Genomic DNA, 18,673 nt, shown 5'->3' on the forward strand with positions numbered 1-18,673 from the left:
TGTGTGTGTGTGTGTGTGTGTGTGTGTGTGTGTGTGTGTGTGTGTGTTCCACCTCTGATTTTATATGTGACCCCTTCGTAGCAGATCCAGGATATGGACCCCGGTCATCTGACTGCCAAACCAATGTCCTTCCCACCATCCTGTGACACCCTCTGGGTGAGCAGGAGGTGGAGACATGGTTTGGAGATAACTGGGCTGAAAGGGCTCTTACTTTGCCATCAGTCAGTTTGGACACTGAAAGATCACTGTATGTAGAACTCTGTTCTTGAGGCCTGGGATTATGAGAATTTAGAGTTAGAAGATGCCACAGAGATCATCTATTCTATAACAGAGGAAAGTGAGGCCTAGAGAAGTTAAATGACCAGGTCACAAAAGTAGTTAAGTGGAAGAACTGGGATTCAAACCCAAGTTTTCTGTGTCCAAATCCAGTGCCTCTCATCATTACACCAGGCTGAGGATGTTAAATCAGTTGATGGATTTATACAGTACTTCTATGTGCCTGGAATAGTGCTGAGTGTCAGGCCTACAACAATAAAAGCAAACAGTCCCTACCCTCAAGAATCTCATATTCTAATCATAAGCCAACATATACATCCATAGGTAAACCCAAGACATGTACCACATCATTCTAGAGGGAAAGGCATAGCCCCTGCAGGAACCAGGAAACACACCTTACACAGTAGGTGCTTGAGCTGAGTTTTGAAGAAAACGAGAGATTGTAGGACACGGAGGTGTAGTGGTCATAGCTCTAGGATTGGAAGGGTCTTGAGAGGCCATCTCATTCAACCCTCTCATTTTAAAGAGTGGGAAACTGAGCTAACCCAGGCATGGGGGACAACCAGTTGCAAAATAGAAGGCATAGTCTCAATCCTCAGAGGGTTTACAGGATGTAATTCATTGCAATAGACATTAAGTGCTTTCTACCTATTGGCTGTTTTGTTTGGCAATGGGGGAGGTACAGGTCATCGCAGGACCAGAGGTTTAAGGATGAAAGGGACCTCAGAGGTCATCCAGTTCAACTCCTTCATTTTGTAAGTCAAGAAACTGAGGCCCAGAGGGAATCTGTGAATTAGCCAAGGTTATACAGATTCTAAGTAGCAGAGCTGAGATTCGAACCCAGGCTCTCTTGAATTCAAATTTAGGGCTCTTTCCACCGTGAGCCCATGCTTACACAGTAATAATAACAATAGCCAACATGTATATAGTGTTTACTATGTCCCAAGCCCTATGCTAAGTCCCTTATAAATATCTCATTTGATCCTCAAAACAACCCTGGGAGGTAGGTACTATTATTACCTCTATTTTACCCATGAGTAAACTTGTGTCAGCAAAGGTTAAATGACTTCCCTAAGGTCACACATTACTTAAGCAATCGCCTCACTATAGCCATAGAGGCAAGTAGTACCAGTATTATTATTGCTGTTATTCTACTGATAAGGAAACAGCTTATGTGAAGGGACTCTAAATCATAGAATTGAGGAATGTTCACCCCAGATAAAACCATCTAGGTCATCTAGACCAAGCTCTTGATTTTACGGAAGGGGAAGCTGAGGCTGAGGAGAGGGAAAGGATTTGTTCAGTCTTCATAAGATGCAGAGCCAAGACTGTGGTCTTCTCACTCCAGATCCAAGTGCTGTTCTCTTGCATCTCTGCTTGGTTCCTGCCTTATCAAGATTATAGTCTATTAGGAGAGACGGTCCATAGCAATAAGACAAGATAAAGGAAAGTTGGAAGTTGGAAGGAGTCAAGATCTTGATTCAATCACTTGGCTATGTAAATTTGGGCAAGTCCTCCTTCTTTGTATCTACTGACTCCCCGTTTGTATCCAAAAGAAAGTCTGTATGGTTAGCCTTTCAAAGTTTGACTTGGGAGAGTAGCCCTTAGGAGGACTGAATGCTTTTGAGTTTCATTGTAAGAAAACTTGGCTTTGCCTAGTCTTCCTTAAACTTTCAGATCAGTATCTTCAATCCATTCACCTTCTCTTTCCTCATGAGAGAAATGATTATTAAATAACTTATTGTTAATATGGGGGAGACACAGAATTTATCCCCTTCTGAAAACTTATTAGGCCAAGCCAGCATCTGAAGGACGTGGCTCTACAATCGTATTCAGACCCCACCCAGGTGGAGAAGCCCTTTGTGTTCTACTCTGGTTTGGTTGGGGATAAATTCTTTGATTAGATTGACCAAGGGTGGGGGTGATTTGGAAGGAAACAACCGGATCAAAGTCAACTCCAGACCCTCATTAGAATAGATTCACCTCTCAATGTGATATTCATTCTCTCATTAATTATTAACCAATCAGAGTTGATTTCTACCCTCAGGAACACCCATTCTGCCAAGGACATACAAGCATTCATTGGGTTCCATGAGAGGTCTTTGGTTTAAGAGAGACAGCCAAAGGAGCGTCTTTTTGTTCATAATATGCTAGCATTGTTAATAAAATTCAGAAATTATTGTTTCTCAAAGTTTTTATATGTCACACTCAGCCTTGAGCAGCTGACTGAAAGGGTTGTTGACTGAAGCAGTTGCTACCTTGTTCTGGGGCCTCATTGAACCCTATGGGTTCATAACCCATGGGATTATAGATCCAGAGCTGGTCTTTGAGAGAACTATCTTAGATCATCAAAGGATCAGCAATTTTAAGCTAGAAGAGACCTCAGAGATCATCAACTAACTCCCTCACTTTACAGATGAAGAAACTGAGACTCAGGGAGGTTAAGGGACTTGTCCAAGACCACAAATGTAGTAAGCATCACCGGCAGAATTTGAATTTAGGTCTTTTGATTTCAGAACTTGTGTGTGTGTGTGTGTGTGTGTGTGTGTGTGTTTGTGTGTACACATGTGTTTGCATGTGTAAGCATACATGTGACTATATTTGTATATATGCCTATGTTTGGATATGTGTGCATGCACGTCTTTGTATATTTACTATCATTCTATATATTTGTGTGTGCGTGTATGTATGTAAGTCCTAACTTCCCACTTCCTCATGGAATCATTTCCTTTGTGAGCTCAAGGGAGAAGGATCCCGAAGACAAAGGAACAATTCTGAGAGAGCTCAGTCCCTCAGCCTTGAGCAGTTTCCACCAAAGCCAGCTGCCCATCCCTGCAGTGCCGAACAGAGAACCAGGACCTGGAAAACAGCTTGTGAGGGAGGAAGCTGATAAGTTTCCTGGTGATGAAACCGGAACCAGGGCAGCTATACTAAAATGGGGCAGTGGAAAGAGCGTCTGGATAGGGATTTGGGAGACCTGGGTTTGGATCCAGGTTCTGCCACTAGCTGTGGGACCTAGGGAATGACATGCATCTTCCCCTGCAAAATAAGGAATTGGAATGATTAAAGCTTGGTCTTAATCTGCCCTTTCCCCATGACACCTTTCACTTTTATGAGTGAAAGATGCTGACTGGCAGGCTGAATTGCCTGCCAAGTAAAGTTTAGGTTCTTCTAGCACCTTACACAGTCTAACTCCTACCTACCTTTTTGGGACTATCTGTCCCCCACTTAGCACCTAAGAGTGTCCTATGCAGTAGCCAAAGTAGATGCCTCACCTGCGCTTCTTTAAAATGTTTTGTGACTTGACTCACACCATTCTCTCTACCTGGAATGCTCTTCTTTCCAGCCCTGCCTATCCCAAGCCTACATAGCCCCAAGGTCCTGCTCCAGGGTCACTTCCTCTATAAAGCTTTCCCTGATCCCTACCAACTGGCAGAGATCTCTTCATTCTTTAGCCCTTCCCCCCAAGCTTTTTTTGGTGACATTCTTATTGTAGATAATATGATATTCTGCCCTTTGTTGTAGCAGTTGGTATATTTGTCTGATATACTAAAAAAGACTTGATGTCTAATTTGAGGACAAAGGCTCTGTTTTAGACATCTGGGTATCCTCCATAGAACCTAGCTCAGAGTCTTGAGTAGGTACTCAATAGATGTTATATTGTTGTTGTTCAATCATTTCAGTCATGTTTGACTCTTTGTGATCCATTTTTGAGATTTTCTTGGCAGAGATACTGGAGTAATTTGTCATTGCCTTCTCCAGCTCATTTTTACAGATAAGGAAACTAAGGCAAATAGGGTTAAGTGACTTGCCCAGGGTCACACAGCTAGTAAGTGTATAAGGTGGGATTTGAACTCAGATCTTCCAGACTCTAGGCCAGTTTTCTATCCACCGTCTCACCTAGCTGCCCCAATAAATAACAATAAATTCTAGTTGACTAATTGACTGACTTAGTTTCTCTGGGCTTTAGTGGGACTAAGTGACCTCAAGATCCTTTCCAGCTTCATGAATTACTCATACCATAAAGTCTTCCTCGTATGCCCCTCTAAGAAGATTGTCAGCTCTGGGTTTCTTCAGCTCTTAGGACAGTGTTTGGAATGTAGTTAGGCACTTGATAAATGTCAGCTTGACTCTGGGCTTCTCCACATACTTCTTTTCATGTCATCAATGGAACAAACATTCAAATAAATGCCCTAGTTCATTTTTCTGTTTTCCTGTTTATAGATTTTTTTGAAGGGTGGAGGGAGATGTACTTATTCTTGCATGTACAAGAATGGTCATTTCATTTAACAAACACTAATTGCACATACTGTGTTTGTGGTACTATGCTTGGCATTATAGAAGGTTAGAGTTTAGATGAGATATTGTGCCTACTCTCATGGAGCTCACAGTCTAGTATGGAGAAAAGAGATAGAGATAACTATAATACACAGTATTATGTGTCTTCTTTGTACAGTCTTTGTCTACAAGATCCCAAGCTTTTGAAGTTCAGAAGTTGTGGCCACTTCAACTTTCCTGCTTCAAAGTGTCTGTGATTCTGTTAACGTGGTTGCCATCCAATCCCCACTTATGCACTTCACAACTCTTTGACACCATGTAATTTTTATAAGTTTCTGTAGCTTAAAAATAAAAACAAGTAAATTCATCCCTAGCTGGCCAAGCTGAGAGTGATCAATTTCTCTGTACTTAGCTGGGCTGGTCCTCAGCTGTCCCAGGGCCTACATTCAAAGACTTGCAATTTGGTAGGTTGTGGAAGAACTTGTGACCCATTGACAGAATGGTATAGAACCTGGGGTTACCTACCCACCATTGTGAAGCATTAGAGAAAACTTTTGTAGTTCATGGATAGAATTCATATGTTAAACCTTTTTAAACCCTTAATTCGAGGGTCTTCCCTGGGGTTTCCTTGTTTTTGAGCCAGGGAGGAAGCTGACTGCTTGGAAACAGCTGTATTTTCTTGTGAGATTATATGTGTGAAATCCACAGTCTTCATTCAGTCATTCAATAGTCATTCAATAACAAGTCCCCTTGTTAATTATCTCCAGTTTGTCCTGCATATATCTTGCTATGTTGTTTGCATGTAAGCTCCTTAAGATCAAGAGCTGTCTCTTGCTTTTCTTTGTATTTTCAGTGCTTAGCACAGTGTCTGGTACATAGCAGGTGCTTAATAAACAAACGTTGGCTGATTATTAATCTAGAGTTGGAAAGACTTCCAAAGCCTTCTAGTCCAACCCCCTCATTTTATAGATGAAGAAACCAAGAGGTGAAGAGTCTTGCTTAAGGTCACATCGGTAATAAGTGATAACAGTGTGATTTGAACCCTGGACATCCTCTGACTCCAGAACCAGTACTGTTCCTTGCAGAAGTAGAGTGAGCTACAAAAAGAGATAAGGACTGAGGTTTATTGCTGTATTCTGTTTTTGTTTATTTATTTCGTTTTTGCTTGGTTTTTTTTTTTTGGTTTGGTTTGGTTTTATTTTTACATTCTACTCCACTTGTTCCAGGCTGCAGTCTTTCTTATGGCTTTGTAAGGTCAGGAAGTGTTTGTTGGAATGATAAACAATGCTGATCCAGCTGGCTGCTGTGGCCCCTGCTTCCAATCTGCTGTCTGGCCTTCACTAAGGATTGGAGGGAAATGCTTGTCAATTCAAAGGAAGGAAGGGAGATGTCCTTATAGTCCCAGCTGGGTACATTTGCAGTGGTTTAGATGAGACAAGAGATCTGGCTGTGGGAAAGGGAAGAGATTCCTCAACACTTGGAGAATCAAGGGAGAGTCATTATATTGACTCTCTGATAGCCTTTGGAAGGTCCAGGTGTCTGGTAGGCAGATGATGATATACTGAACAGAACACAGTCAGGATGGAGAGAACATATTAGCAGGTAGAATGTGGTCCTGGAGTGGAAGCCTGTTGATATTTGTTGACCTCTATAGATACAGAAGGAATCTGGGTGAAGATACACAGCTGGTCAAGTGAGACAGGACGGTGTCCACTGATAAGAAGTGGCCTCAAGTTAGTCTGACTCATGCCTGAGAATTGTACTTCTGAGGATCCCTTGAATCTAACAGGGGAGGACAATACTGGTAGAGAAACTGGACTCTGACAGAGTAGGCAGAACCATCAAACATGAAACAGAAGGAAGAACTGGTTATCAGTGGAGACTCTGCTAATACTACCTAGCTGTCCCCTGTGCCTGAAATGCTCTTTGTGCTTCTCCTCTGCTCTAACTACTGACCTCTGTTTTCCTTGACTAAGGAAACTAAACTAACTAAACAACTAAGGTCCAATCTTCTATAGGAAACCTTCCCTAACTTCTCAAATCCAGTGCCCTCCTTTTGCCAATTATTTCCTATTTATCTTGTGTATAGCTTGCGTTGTATATACTTGTTTGCATGTTGTCTCCCCTATTAGATTGTAAGCTCCTTGAGGGCAAGGACTGTCTTTTGCCTCCTTTTGTATCCAAAGTGCTTAGCACAGTGCCTAGCACATAATAGGTGCTTAATAAATGTTGATTGATTGATCACCATAGAGATACAAAGTCAAAGAACATTGCACTCTGAGACCAGAGAAAACCAGTTGAGTAGTATTTGCCACAGTGTGGTGAGAAACCCATAAATTCATAGTGTGGTCATCCACCATGTTCAGGATTATAGAATTTCAAAAGTGGAATAAGTATTAGAAATTGCCTAGTCCAGTCCTCCCATTTTGTAGATGAGAAAGATGATGTGAAATGACCTGCTCAAGGTCACAAAGGTAATAAGTGGCAATGCTAAGTCTTCTGAGTTTAGGTCTATTTTTTTCCATAAGGGTTCTCCACACATGTGCCTCCTTACCATGCTATTTTGTATGGGTACAACTGGTTATTGCTTTCAAACCTAAGCCTGCTGAGGTCTTAATTGTAGATTCATTTAAGGCCCTTAAATGTTAGGCTTATTTTCCAGGCTAGAGAAAGATTCAGGAGTTAACATAGAGGTGGCTAGGAAAGTGCTTTGAAAGAGCTGATTAGTACCGTCAGCCAGAATTTTTGTGGAACATCTGTTTAGATTTGGAAGAGACCTTAGATGGAGCTGTACAACTTGATGGATGTTATACTTTGAGGGGCAGCTAGGTGGCCCAGTGGATAGAGTACTGAGCTTGGAATCAGGAAGACTTCTCTCTGAGTTCAAATCTGGCCTCAGACACTTACTAGCTGTGTGACTCTGGGCAAGTCGCTTAGCTCTGCCTCAGTTTCCTCATCTGTAAAATAAGCTGGAGAAGGAAATGGCAAACCACTCCAGGATCTTTACCAAGAAAACCCCAAAAATGGGATCACAGAGAATTGTTCACGACTGAAAGGACTGAACAACAACGTGCTTTGTTGACAGTATTGAATTTAGGTAGTGAGTTTCCTCTCAAGAGACTGGATGACCACTTGTCAGGTGTGTTGTACAGATTTCTCCTCAGGTACTGGTTGGACTTGATGATCCACTCAGATTCTCTTTTTTTAGCTCTAAGAGTCTGTTCTGGAGGGGAGGATGTGAGTTCAACCCTCTCAGCCCCCACCTCTGATGATTACTACCTCTGTGACCTTAGGCAAGTAATTTAATCTAGTTGGACTAGAAATTCAGGGCTTCTTAAACTTTTCCCACTCCTGACCCCCTTCAGTGCTTCTTAGACTTCGAGTTGGGATCCCATGGGGTCACGACCCACAGTTTAAGAAGTGTTGGGTCTAAATAACCTCTGAGATCCTTTCCAGCTTTAGATAACGCATCTTATGAAGCTAAAATATTCCATAGGCCACCATAGTGAAGTACTCTACTTCACTAGACAGAGTGGGAGAAGAAGAACAAGAGCAGAAAACAAGCAGAAAAGGCGTATAGCCTTTGAGCATATTGAGGGGTAGATAGCCTTTGAGTGGTGCAGTGTGTTGTTGTGAAAAGAACGTTGAAAGAACTTGCATTCAAATCCTGGCTCAGACCTTTACCAGCTGTGTCTTTGAGCAAGTTACTTAATATTTATGAGCCTTGTATTTCCCATCTCTACAATGGGAGGAATACTTGCAGCCTGACCTATCTCACAAGGTCATTCTCAGGAAAATGCTTTATAAACTGGGTATGTCTTTTGGTACGAGCTAATGTTATTGTCATTATTATGATAATGGTGATGACTATTTGGCCATGGGTGGAAGAGGCCCCTAAATACCAAATAATGAGACAGGAGCCCTGGGAGTCCTAGCTCTATTTGGTTCTGGAGATCAGGGGAAGAATACATTCTCCTGCTTCCCAGTTTTCTGCCTTGGGCTAGGTCTACTAAGAATAGTGTTCTGAGCTAAGTAAGGCAGCCCTCTGCCTAGTCATAGTTTTCAGGATGGCCCAGAGGAACTGCCCCTGTGTTCCCTGGGGTTTCCTTGTTCTTGAGCCAGGGAGGAAACTGACTGCTTGGAAACAGCTGCATTTCCTTGTGAAATTGTACGTGTGAAATCCACAGTCTTCATTCAGTCATTCAATAGGCATGTACTGAGAATCTGCTACACATCAAAGGTGAACTTTGACACATAATGGCTGTGTGACCTTGGTCAAGTCACTTCCCTCTCTGTCTCTGTAAACAGGGATTAGAACTGGACTTGTGATTTCATTGATATAAGGAATTGCCAGTGAGGAAACTTCCTCTATCACCAGAGTGGCTTACAATTTTAGAGAGTTGTCTGGGGCATTGGGAGTGCGCAAGCAAATGGTGTCAGAGGGCCTAGGTTCAAATGCAGGCTAATTATTATTTGTGTGACCTAGGCCAAATAATTCCCCATCTCTGGACTTCTTCTATAAAATGGAAGGTGATATAGTAGATGGCATAAAATATTCCCTTCAGCTCTAAATCCTAGGCTCCTATAAAGTTACTTCCTATCCCTGGGCCCATTTCATGCTCTGTAAAATGGATAGGGTTTAAAGTAGAAAATCTCCTCACTTTAGCTTTAAGGGACCATAGGAATAATTTAGGCCAATCTTTTTACTTTAAAGATGCTGCAAAAGATGGTCAAGGGCAGGCAGGTGGCTTAGCAAAGACCACGAAGCTCACTAGTCCGCAATTGAGGATTCAAACCAAAGTCTCCTGACATGGAGTCTATGGTATTTTCTTCAACTAGCTTTCTCCAGTCCCTCCTTAATGCTAGTTCTTTCCCTCTGAGAACCTCCAATTTATCCTGCATGTATCTTGTTTATACATAGTTATTTGCATGTTATCTCCCCCATTAGATTGTGAGCTCCTTGAGGGCAGGTTATTTTATCATTGTCCCCCCTTTTTTTAGTCTGCAGTATTTAGCACAGTGCCTGGCACACAGTAGGCACTTAAATGCTCATTGGTTTAACTTGACTACTTTGTAGTAGCAAGTTGTGAGTTTAATAAAGCGGGAGTTTTGTATTAAGAGAAACTGGGAGCTTGAATTATCATCCAAGCCAGGGAAATGTGATAGGGACATGATGTCCACTTAGGATGACGTCATAGGATTTGCAGCTGGAAGGGACCTAATGATCATGTAGTCCAACCTTGTCATTTTACAGATGAGAAAACAGTCTCAGAGAGGTTAAGTGAATTGTCCAAGGTCACACAAGTAGTAAATAACAGAGCCAGGATTTGGAGCCCCCAGCCCTCAAATCCAGTGCTTACTCCAGTATTCCATGCTAACTTCCCAATCTTTAAAAGGTGCTATCCCTAATGGAGGTAAAGCAGTTAGTGAAACAAGCTTTTTTTTTTTTACTTGGGTTGGAAAGGGTTAATGTTTAATTTGGCTCTGGCCAAGAAGGGGGAAACAGAAGTTTCAAGAGATTGAAGAATATGAATCAATACAGCAGGAAGAGCTACTTCCTGCAGACATCCTGGACCCAGAGCAGGGCCGGCCTTAAAAGCCTGATTGGGGTAAGGAAAATGCCCAGCCTCTATTTGGGATTTTTTTTTTTTATCAGAGCTGTGCTTTCATTAGTGTAGAGAACTTTCTCTATCAATGCAGAACACCTGCTCTGCATTATAGCCCCTGAGACTCTCTTGGGGATACTGAGAGGTTAAGAAATTTGCTCAGAGTCACATAGCTACTGTGTGTTAGAGATGGGACTTGAAGCCAGGTGTTCCAGACTCTGAGGCCAGCTCTTTATTTATAACTCCATGTAGTCTCATGTAGTCCACCTTATATACTATGTAGAAAAGGGAAGGATAAACAATGCCAGGATCCAGTGCCCCTGGGCTCAGGAATCAGGATGATAAATCCACTCAAAACTATGCCTTTCTTTTGTGTCCCCCGGCCCTAGCCTCTGATACTTAGATTGCCTCAGCTGTCAAATGAATCCATCGGATTAAATCATCTCTTCTGACCCTTCTAGCTTTGAGCTCTTTGAATCCCACGAATATTATCAGATACCTTATAGATTTTGTTCACTGAGGTCCTTCTTCATCAGGGTGTGGAAGGAGATATTGATTCTCTGAGCACTGATTCTGAAGTCAGAGGACCTGTGTTCAAAGTCTACTTCTGAAGTTTACCTGTGCGACCTTGGGCAAATCACTTAACCTCTCTGGGCCTCGGTTTTCCCCCTGTATAAAATTAAGGTGTTGGCGTGGACAATCTCTGGGGCTCCTTCTAGCTCAAGATCTATGATCGTAAGCCAGTGGGGCATGAGCATTAACATGGACAACCAAGCTAGAAAGGCTTTGAGGACTGAGCCAGGGATGGAATCTGTGATTATTATCTAACTTACCAGTCTAAGTAAGCATTAATTGTGGAGAGAAAGGTAGCCATTAGGTGATGAATTTTTCTGGTCATTGCTACTCAATATCAATAGATCGTCAAGCATTGATTAACAAAGACAAGAATGAAACAGCCATTGACATTGAGGAGATTACATTCTCCTTGACCATGTGTATAAGTACTTGCCAAGTAAATTCAAGATAGGAGAGGGGAAGGTTTGGAGGAAGAGCATGAATAGCTGGAGAGGGAGATGTGGAAGGGCTTCATGTAGTGTGATGTGTGAACTCAACTTTGAAGGAAACTAGGAATTCTAGGATGCAGAAGTGAGGAAGGAGAAAATATTTAGGGCAAAAAATGAAGTTCTTCCTGATGAGGAAAACTATAGGATGGAAATAATGTGATGTGGAGTCAGGAGACTTGGGTTGATCTTTACTAGAAGTCTGATTCTGGGCAAGACACTTCCAACTCTATGACTCTTGGTTTCCTTATTTGAAAATTTGTACTATCTTGTAACATTATTGCTTTTTGCTTCTCTTTTTCCAGATTGTCATTTACTTCTGTAAATTCACATTCCCAAGCAGTTGTTTTCTCATTTCTTTGAGAACCTGCAGTCTTGAGGCCACATGTGGCCTTCTAGGTCCTTGGGTGTGGCCTTTTGACTAAGTCCAAGTGTTATAGAACAAATCCTTTTATTAAGGGGATTTGTTCCATGAAGTTTGGATTCAGTCAAAGGGTGGCACTTGAGGACCTAGAGGGCTGAATGTGGTCTAGAGGCCACAGGTTCCCCACTCCTGGTATAAGCTCCTCTGTTTAGCTTTTTTTTTTTTGGTTAGGCAATGGGGTTAAGTGACTTACCCAGGGTGTCACATAGCTAGTAAGTGTTATGTGTCAGTCTGAGGTCGGATTTGAACTCAGGTCCTCCTGACCCAGGGCCGGTACTCTATCCTCTGCACCACCTAGCTGCCCCTCTCTGCTTAGCTTTTAAAGCCTTTTGTAGCCTGACCCCAACCTACCCTTCCAATCTCATCAGACATTGCTCTTCTTCTCTTTGATCCAGCCAAATTCTCCTTTTCTTTACTCAAGATAGACTCCACCTTCCATCTCTGTGCCGTTTAACTGGTTGTTCCCCATACTGGGCATCATATCTTCATTTCTGCCTCATGGAATCCCTCTCCTCCTAGAAGACCCAGCTTAAGCACCACCTTCTTCTACAGGGAGCCTTTCCTGATCCTCTCAGTTATTTGTGTCTTCTCTTTCGAACTAGTATTTATTTTCTTTGTATTTATTCTGGGTAGCATTCTTCATCACTGGTCGCCTCTGGAAAGATGGCTGGTCTTTGTGTTGATCAGAGTCCAGTGCGCTTCCCACTGAATCATGATGCTTTGCGCAAAACATAAGGCTTAGCAAAGTGGAGAGAAGGGGAAAGGGAGTCCAAGTCAAGGGAACAGTGAGAAAAGGCACTGTGCTGGGAATATTTGTGACATATAATTTAGTCTGGCCATAGTGGAGGTCATGTGAACAGGGTGGTAGAAGTTCAGGTCGAAGAGGTAATAATAACTCTCATTTTGGCTCTACTTCGAAGTTCACGGAGCGCTTCTCTCACAACAGCCCTATCAGTAGGTCTGTAGTTCAAGGCAGCAAAGTGATGTGCAGTGAATAGTGCAAATTCAGCCTCAGATACTTACTAACTATGTGACCCTGGGCAAAAAGTTACTTAACTCTATTTGCCTCAGTTTTCTCATCTGTGAAATGAGTTGGAAAAGGAAATATCAAACTACTGGATCTTTGCCGAGAAAATCACAAATGTGGTCGCCAAGAGTCAGACACAACTCAACAACAACAACAACAAATCTCCTTAAGAACAGGGACGGTTTTTGTTTTTCCTGTGTATCCCCAGGGCCTAACCCAGGACCAGAAACGTGGTAGATGCTTATTAAGTGCTTATTGACTGATTGATTGGGTTCTTTGGTGCCAATAACAAGAAAAGGGTAGGAGAGAAGAAACAGAAGGAGAAAAGGAGAGCAGAGGCTTAGAGGTACTAATTATTCTGAGAGTTGTCTAAAGATTTTTGGAGACTGTAAGCTCAATATAAGTCAATCATATGACATGATAGTTAAAAAAACTAACCTGATCTTAGGGAAAGAACCTAGACCCATAATTTCAATGATAGAGGAAACTCCCAAATGAAGAAACTCCCTTTACCAATGTATGTCAACAATTCATGAGTCTTAAAGAGTTGCCTAGAACACTTGCCCTGGGTCACACAGCCATTATGTGCCAGAGGCAGGACTTGATAGAGGCCAGGTCTCTCCATTATGCCATGATGTCCTTTACTTGTATCTTACAGTACATTAATTACTGGCTTAGTTTCCAAAACAAGGAAGGTCCTCATTCATCTCTTCCCTCTTCCAACCTATCATGCTCATTTCTGAAAGTCACATTTAAGCAAGGTTGTTGATAAGTTGGAGATTGCTAGGCAGCTCAGTGAATAGAGCATTCAGCCTAGAGTCAGGAAAACCTGAGCTCCAATATGGCCTCAGATATTTATTAGTTGCATGACCCTAGGCAATCACTTAACCTCTGTTTGCCTTAGTCCCCTGGAGAAGGAAAAGGCAAACTACTCCAGTATCTTTGCCCCCCCCCCAAAAAAAGTGGGGGGGGGATACCTGGCATATAGTAAGCACTTAATAAATGTTTACTGACTGACTGACTAACTGGTAATACACAGGGAATTAAAAGAACAATTCCCCACCACGTAAGACCTCAAAGGAGCACATATTATACTCAAAATAACAATTACAAACTACTAATAACCACATGAAATATTGCTCCCAATCTTTACCAATAAGAGAAATACAATGTATTTATTTCACCTCATATCCAGCAAATTGGCAAAGATAACAAAAGATTGAAATAATAAATATTGGAGGTGCCTTGTGAAAAGAGACACATTGATACACTCTTGGTGAAACTGAATCAGGCCAAGTGAATGAAGCTAAAAGAGGGGAATATAAGGGGACTAAAATGTCCATGTCCCTTTTGATCTAGAGACCCTATTGCTAAGCATACGGTCCATTGAGGTCAAATGTAGAAAAATAAAAAGTTCCATATACACAAAGTATTCATAGCAGCACTTTTCATAGTAGTAAAGAATTGGAAACGAAGTAAGTCACAATTTGAGAACTTCTACACAAATATAAATATAGAGTAATAGAATATTACGCCATAAGAGAAGATGAAAAAGTACAAACTCGCTAGGGGTTTCAGGGTGGAGTCTGAATGATTACTAAGCAAGAATGTGGTAGACAATGTTCCTGCTCTGACATTTTCAACCCTAAGATTCAACAATTCTGCTTTTGCTGCTTCCAAACCTGAGGCTGTCAAACCTCCCTCTTGAGCATCATGTGCTCAGTCTGTCCAGCCCTGCCCTGCGCTTAAGAAGCTATTGCTGATTCCTGACTGTGCTCCTTCACTGTTTGTATCCTGTGTCAGGGGCACCTTCTCTGTATGGAAGGAGGGGAATCCCATAGAAGAAACAGAAACCCTGGTCCCCATGCCTCCTTGTCACACACCCAGGGCCCTGCCATCAGGAACCATCACCATCAACTTGTATCTTCTGTCCTTTTTTTTTTTTTTTTTAAGTGCTGGAGCAGCTCCTTCCTGAGCTTACGGGATTGCTCAGTCTTCTGGACCATGAGCCCCTGAGTGAGGCTGCCTTAGAGAAGAAAATGGCTGTCTCAACCATTCTGAAAAACCTACAGCCTCTTCCAGGTCAGTCCCTCCTTTTCTCTCTGCCTGTGAAAGCTCCTCATAATTTGGGCTGTCCCATTAATTAATGTGCTGACTCAGCAAAATAATCACTTGATATCTTCAAGAGCCTAAGGGGATAAGAAAAACCATCATGGAGATGGGCTTCAAGTTGGGCTTTAAAAGATGTGTAAATGAAGAGTGGGAAGGGCCAGCTTCTGGTTGTAGAGATTAAAATAAACCAGAAGTCAGGTGAGTATAGAAGTCTTCAGAGGATGGTCCAGTCACCCTGTATGGGGCATAGAATAAATGGAGGAGAGTAAGGGCTAGAATACCAGACAGAGAAATTTGAACCTCACTTGATAAGCGGTAGGGAGGCACTGAAGATTTTTGAGCATAGCATTAATGTTATCAGATCTATGCCCATGAAAAATTATTATTCTGATTGGGTTGTGAAGGATAGAGTTGAATAGATAAGAGTAGGGATGGGAAGACCCATTAGGAAGCTATTGCAGTAATCCAGGTGGGGGATAATGAGGATGTCTCTACTAGAATGGTACTGATGAAAATACAGAAGAAATGGGAAGGATACGGCGGAAGCAGAATCCAGTATAATTTGATAACTGATGAGGTTTGGATGATGAGTCAAAGTTAACATCCAGTTGCTAATATGGAGATAGGGAGAATGATGGTGACACGCACATGATTTTCTAGGCCTTGAAGCTACTGTGAGGTATGGGCTACATGGTCTGGGCTGAGAAGGGCCTTATTCTATGTCATCTCTTATTTGTATATCCTCTGCTACAGATTATCCAACTTCTTTTCTCCAGAGTAGTTTCCCTCTTCCCCTTCCAGAGCTGTAAACTATTATGAAGGATCTTATCATTTTACCTTTTGTAGGCATTCTTTAATTTCAGAAGGTCTCTTAGATGCACTGGTCTGCATTTCATTCATGGGCTCAGCCCTTCCAGGTCCAAACGATGGATTCTAATTGGGAAGGCCCTTCCACTTTTTGGACTTCAGTTTTTTTTCTCTTTTATAAAGTGAGTTTGGCTTCAATGGTCTTTAAGGTTCCTTCCATCTCTAAATTCTATGTTACTACTAATAAACCCAGTGAAATGAGATCCATACTATTCACTGTCTTTTTTTTTTTTTTTTTTTTAGGCAATTGGGGTTAAGTGACTTGCCCAGGGTCACACAACTAGTAAGTGTCAAGTGTTTGGGCTGAGGCCGGATTTGAACTCAGGTCCTCCTGATTTCAGGGCTGGTGTTCTATCCACTGTGCCACCTAGCTGCCCCGCCACTGTCTTTTTTTTAAATTAGTTTATTTTTAGTTTTCAACATTTACTTCCACAAGATTTTGAGTTCCAAATTTTCTCCCCATCTCTCCCCTCCCCCCACCCCAAGACAGTGTGCATTCTGAATACCCCTTCCCCCAATCTGCCCTCTCTTCTATCACACACCCCTTCTCTTATCTCCTTCCCCTTCTATTTTCCAGTAGGGCAGGATAGATTTCTATACCCCATTGCCTGTATATCTTATTTCCCAGTTGCATGTAAAAATGATTTTTAACATTTGTTTTTAAAACCTTGGGTTCCAAATTCTCTCCCTTCCTCCCTCCCCATTCACCCTCTTTGAGAAGGCAAGCAACTTGACATTGGTTATACATGTGTAGTCATGCAAAACATTTCCATATACTATTCACTGTCTTGTTGAGTAACGGCCTTCCTCTCAACCAAGGGAATACTTTAAAGGACCAGTTAATCCAGTTTCTCCATTTCTACATCACCTCAAAATACAGTACCCCAAGAATAGACTAAGACATGCCCATTCTTCATATTCCCTGCTATCATGTAGATAAAGGGAGACATAATTGTCTTCATGTATTTGACTGTTATGTGGAACAGGAATTAGATTTGTTCTGCTTGACTCTCAGAGCATAGAGAGCATCAGACAGTAGAAGCTGATGAAATATGAGGCAGCACAGTTGCTAGCTGTGTGAGCCTGAGTGAGTCACTTAACCTTTGAGCCTCAGTTTTCTCACCTGTAAAATAGGGATAGTAATAGCACCTATCTTACAGAGTCATAGTGTTTATCAAATAAAATAATGTAGGATAGAATGCTTTATAAACATCAAAGTGCTAGATCAATATGAGCAATTAGTATTGCTCTTTTGGCTTTCTATAGGGGTAAACATCCTGTTAGAACTGTTCAAAAGTGAAATGATGCTGCCTTCAGCAGTAATAAACTCATCTCTGAAGGTCTTCAAGTGAAGTCTGGATGACTACTTGGGAGGAAGAAGATTCCTGCTCAGGTCTGGGTCTGGGCTTAATGACCCTTGAGGCCCCTTCCCACTCCTAGATCCTCCCAGCTCTTGGCAAGCAGAGGCAAGACTTGAGCCCCAGGTATCCTGACTCAAAGCATGCCATCTTTTCTAGGATACCAAGTCAGGCCACCTCTGGTTAAAGGAATGTATGTGTATTCAGGTCTAGCGTAATGTAACAAAACTAAAATGATGGACACCTAGAATGTTAGTGTTAACATGGGTCTTAGAGAGCATCTCAACCAGCCCTCCCATTTTACATTGAGGAAACTGAGGCCTAGAAAGGAAAAGTCACTTGCACAAAATCAGAAGGTGAATTACTGACAGTCAAGACTAGAATCTAGTTCTCCAGTGTGCTTTCCACTGCACTAGGCTACTTCCATCTCCCTAAGTCGCCTGTGTCCCATCTCTCTGCCTGATCCCAGGTGGATGTGGAGGGAGGGTTTCCTAACTTTGTACAGAGTCTGGGGGTGGGGGTGGGGGTGGCTCTAACTTCTTTTTACCTAAGGCAGTGGTGAGAGGAATTCTTTCCCTCCTCTGTGACTATTCTTCTTTGCAGGAAAGGAGATATCTTACATGTATATGAACACAGCAGACTTGCACTCTGGGCCTAGCTTTGTGGAGTCGCTTTTTGAAGAATTTGGTACGTATTTCAAACACACAACTCATGTCCTCCTCTCCGGTTCCCTGAAATGCCCAGGTGGCTCCTGCCTTATCCTCTGTGTGAGAGTATCTCATAGATAAGTCAGAGCTGAGAGAGGGACCTTAGAGATAACCAATTCTAACCCTCTCATTTAACAGAGAGGTCCAAGTGACTTGTCCAAAGTCACATAGCAAGTCAACAACAGAGCCAGCCTTAGAAGCCCCCAATCTTCTGGCTTCAAGTTCAGTGTTCTTTCTATTAAATAGCACTCCTTATAATTAGCATTTAACCATTTTGAAGAGCAAGGATGAATTCAGGCTTTTTGGACAAATTTATTAGGACCCAAGGAAACCTAGTTTTGAATTTAAAAGAAGAATGGATATGTGTTTGGTTCACGTCAGGGTAAACTGAGGGACAAATATTGGAGCAGCTCAAAAAACCCTGACCTAGAGAGACAGGAAATGTTTTTGGAGTCAGAGGACCTGAGTTCATACCCTGCCTCTGATCCTACCTGCTATTCCCTGGGCTTCACTTCTAGCTCTGGAGCTATCAGACTATGATCCTCTGAGATCTGCCACTCTATGTTACCTTGGATAAACCCCTTCCCCTCTGTGGGCCTCAGCTTCCTAATCTATGAAATGAAGTGTATTGGAAGAGATGATTTCAAGAGGTTCCTCTTATTTGTAACTTTTAACTCAATGCATCCAATGTTTGTCATGTTCCTGTTATATACAAGGTCTTGAGTTAGGTGTTGGGCTTACAAACATTGATTTTTAAAAAATAATAACATTTACATAATGTTTTAAGGTTTGGTGGGGGTAGGTATGATAAAGACCCTGCTTTCAAGGCACTAGTAATAGAATGGGGGTTTACATCCAATTTCAAGTAGAACAGAGAGGGACTGTTTGATTTTTTTTTAATCTGTTATATCTCTACGCCTTAGCCCTATAAGTCTGGCACATGGTAGGCAATTAATA

The 18,673-nt window shown here is 42.0% G+C and overlaps 1 protein-coding gene across 2 annotated transcripts in view; it reads left to right on the top strand.

Annotated features, from left to right (window-relative positions):
- AFAP1L1 (actin filament associated protein 1 like 1) overlaps positions 1-18,673 on the top strand; it is an 80,101-nt gene that overhangs the window by 15,584 nt on the left and 45,844 nt on the right. The window contains exons 2-3 of one of the 2 annotated variants that reach the window (XM_027841795.1): positions 14,626-14,754; positions 17,613-17,696. In XM_027841795.1, the coding sequence (XP_027697596.1) occupies positions 14,626-14,754; positions 17,613-17,696 (213 nt within the window). Of the gene's footprint in view, positions 1-14,625; positions 14,755-15,894; positions 15,935-17,612; positions 17,697-18,673 lie in introns of those variants that run through there. The other variant, XM_027841796.1, reaches the window with a different exon arrangement.

The sequence above is a fragment of the Vombatus ursinus genome, unplaced genomic scaffold (assembly GCF_900497805.2).
Source record: "Vombatus ursinus unplaced genomic scaffold, bare-nosed wombat genome assembly UNPS02014863.1, whole genome shotgun sequence".
In the NCBI taxonomy this organism is placed as follows: Eukaryota; Metazoa; Chordata; class Mammalia; order Diprotodontia; family Vombatidae; genus Vombatus; species Vombatus ursinus.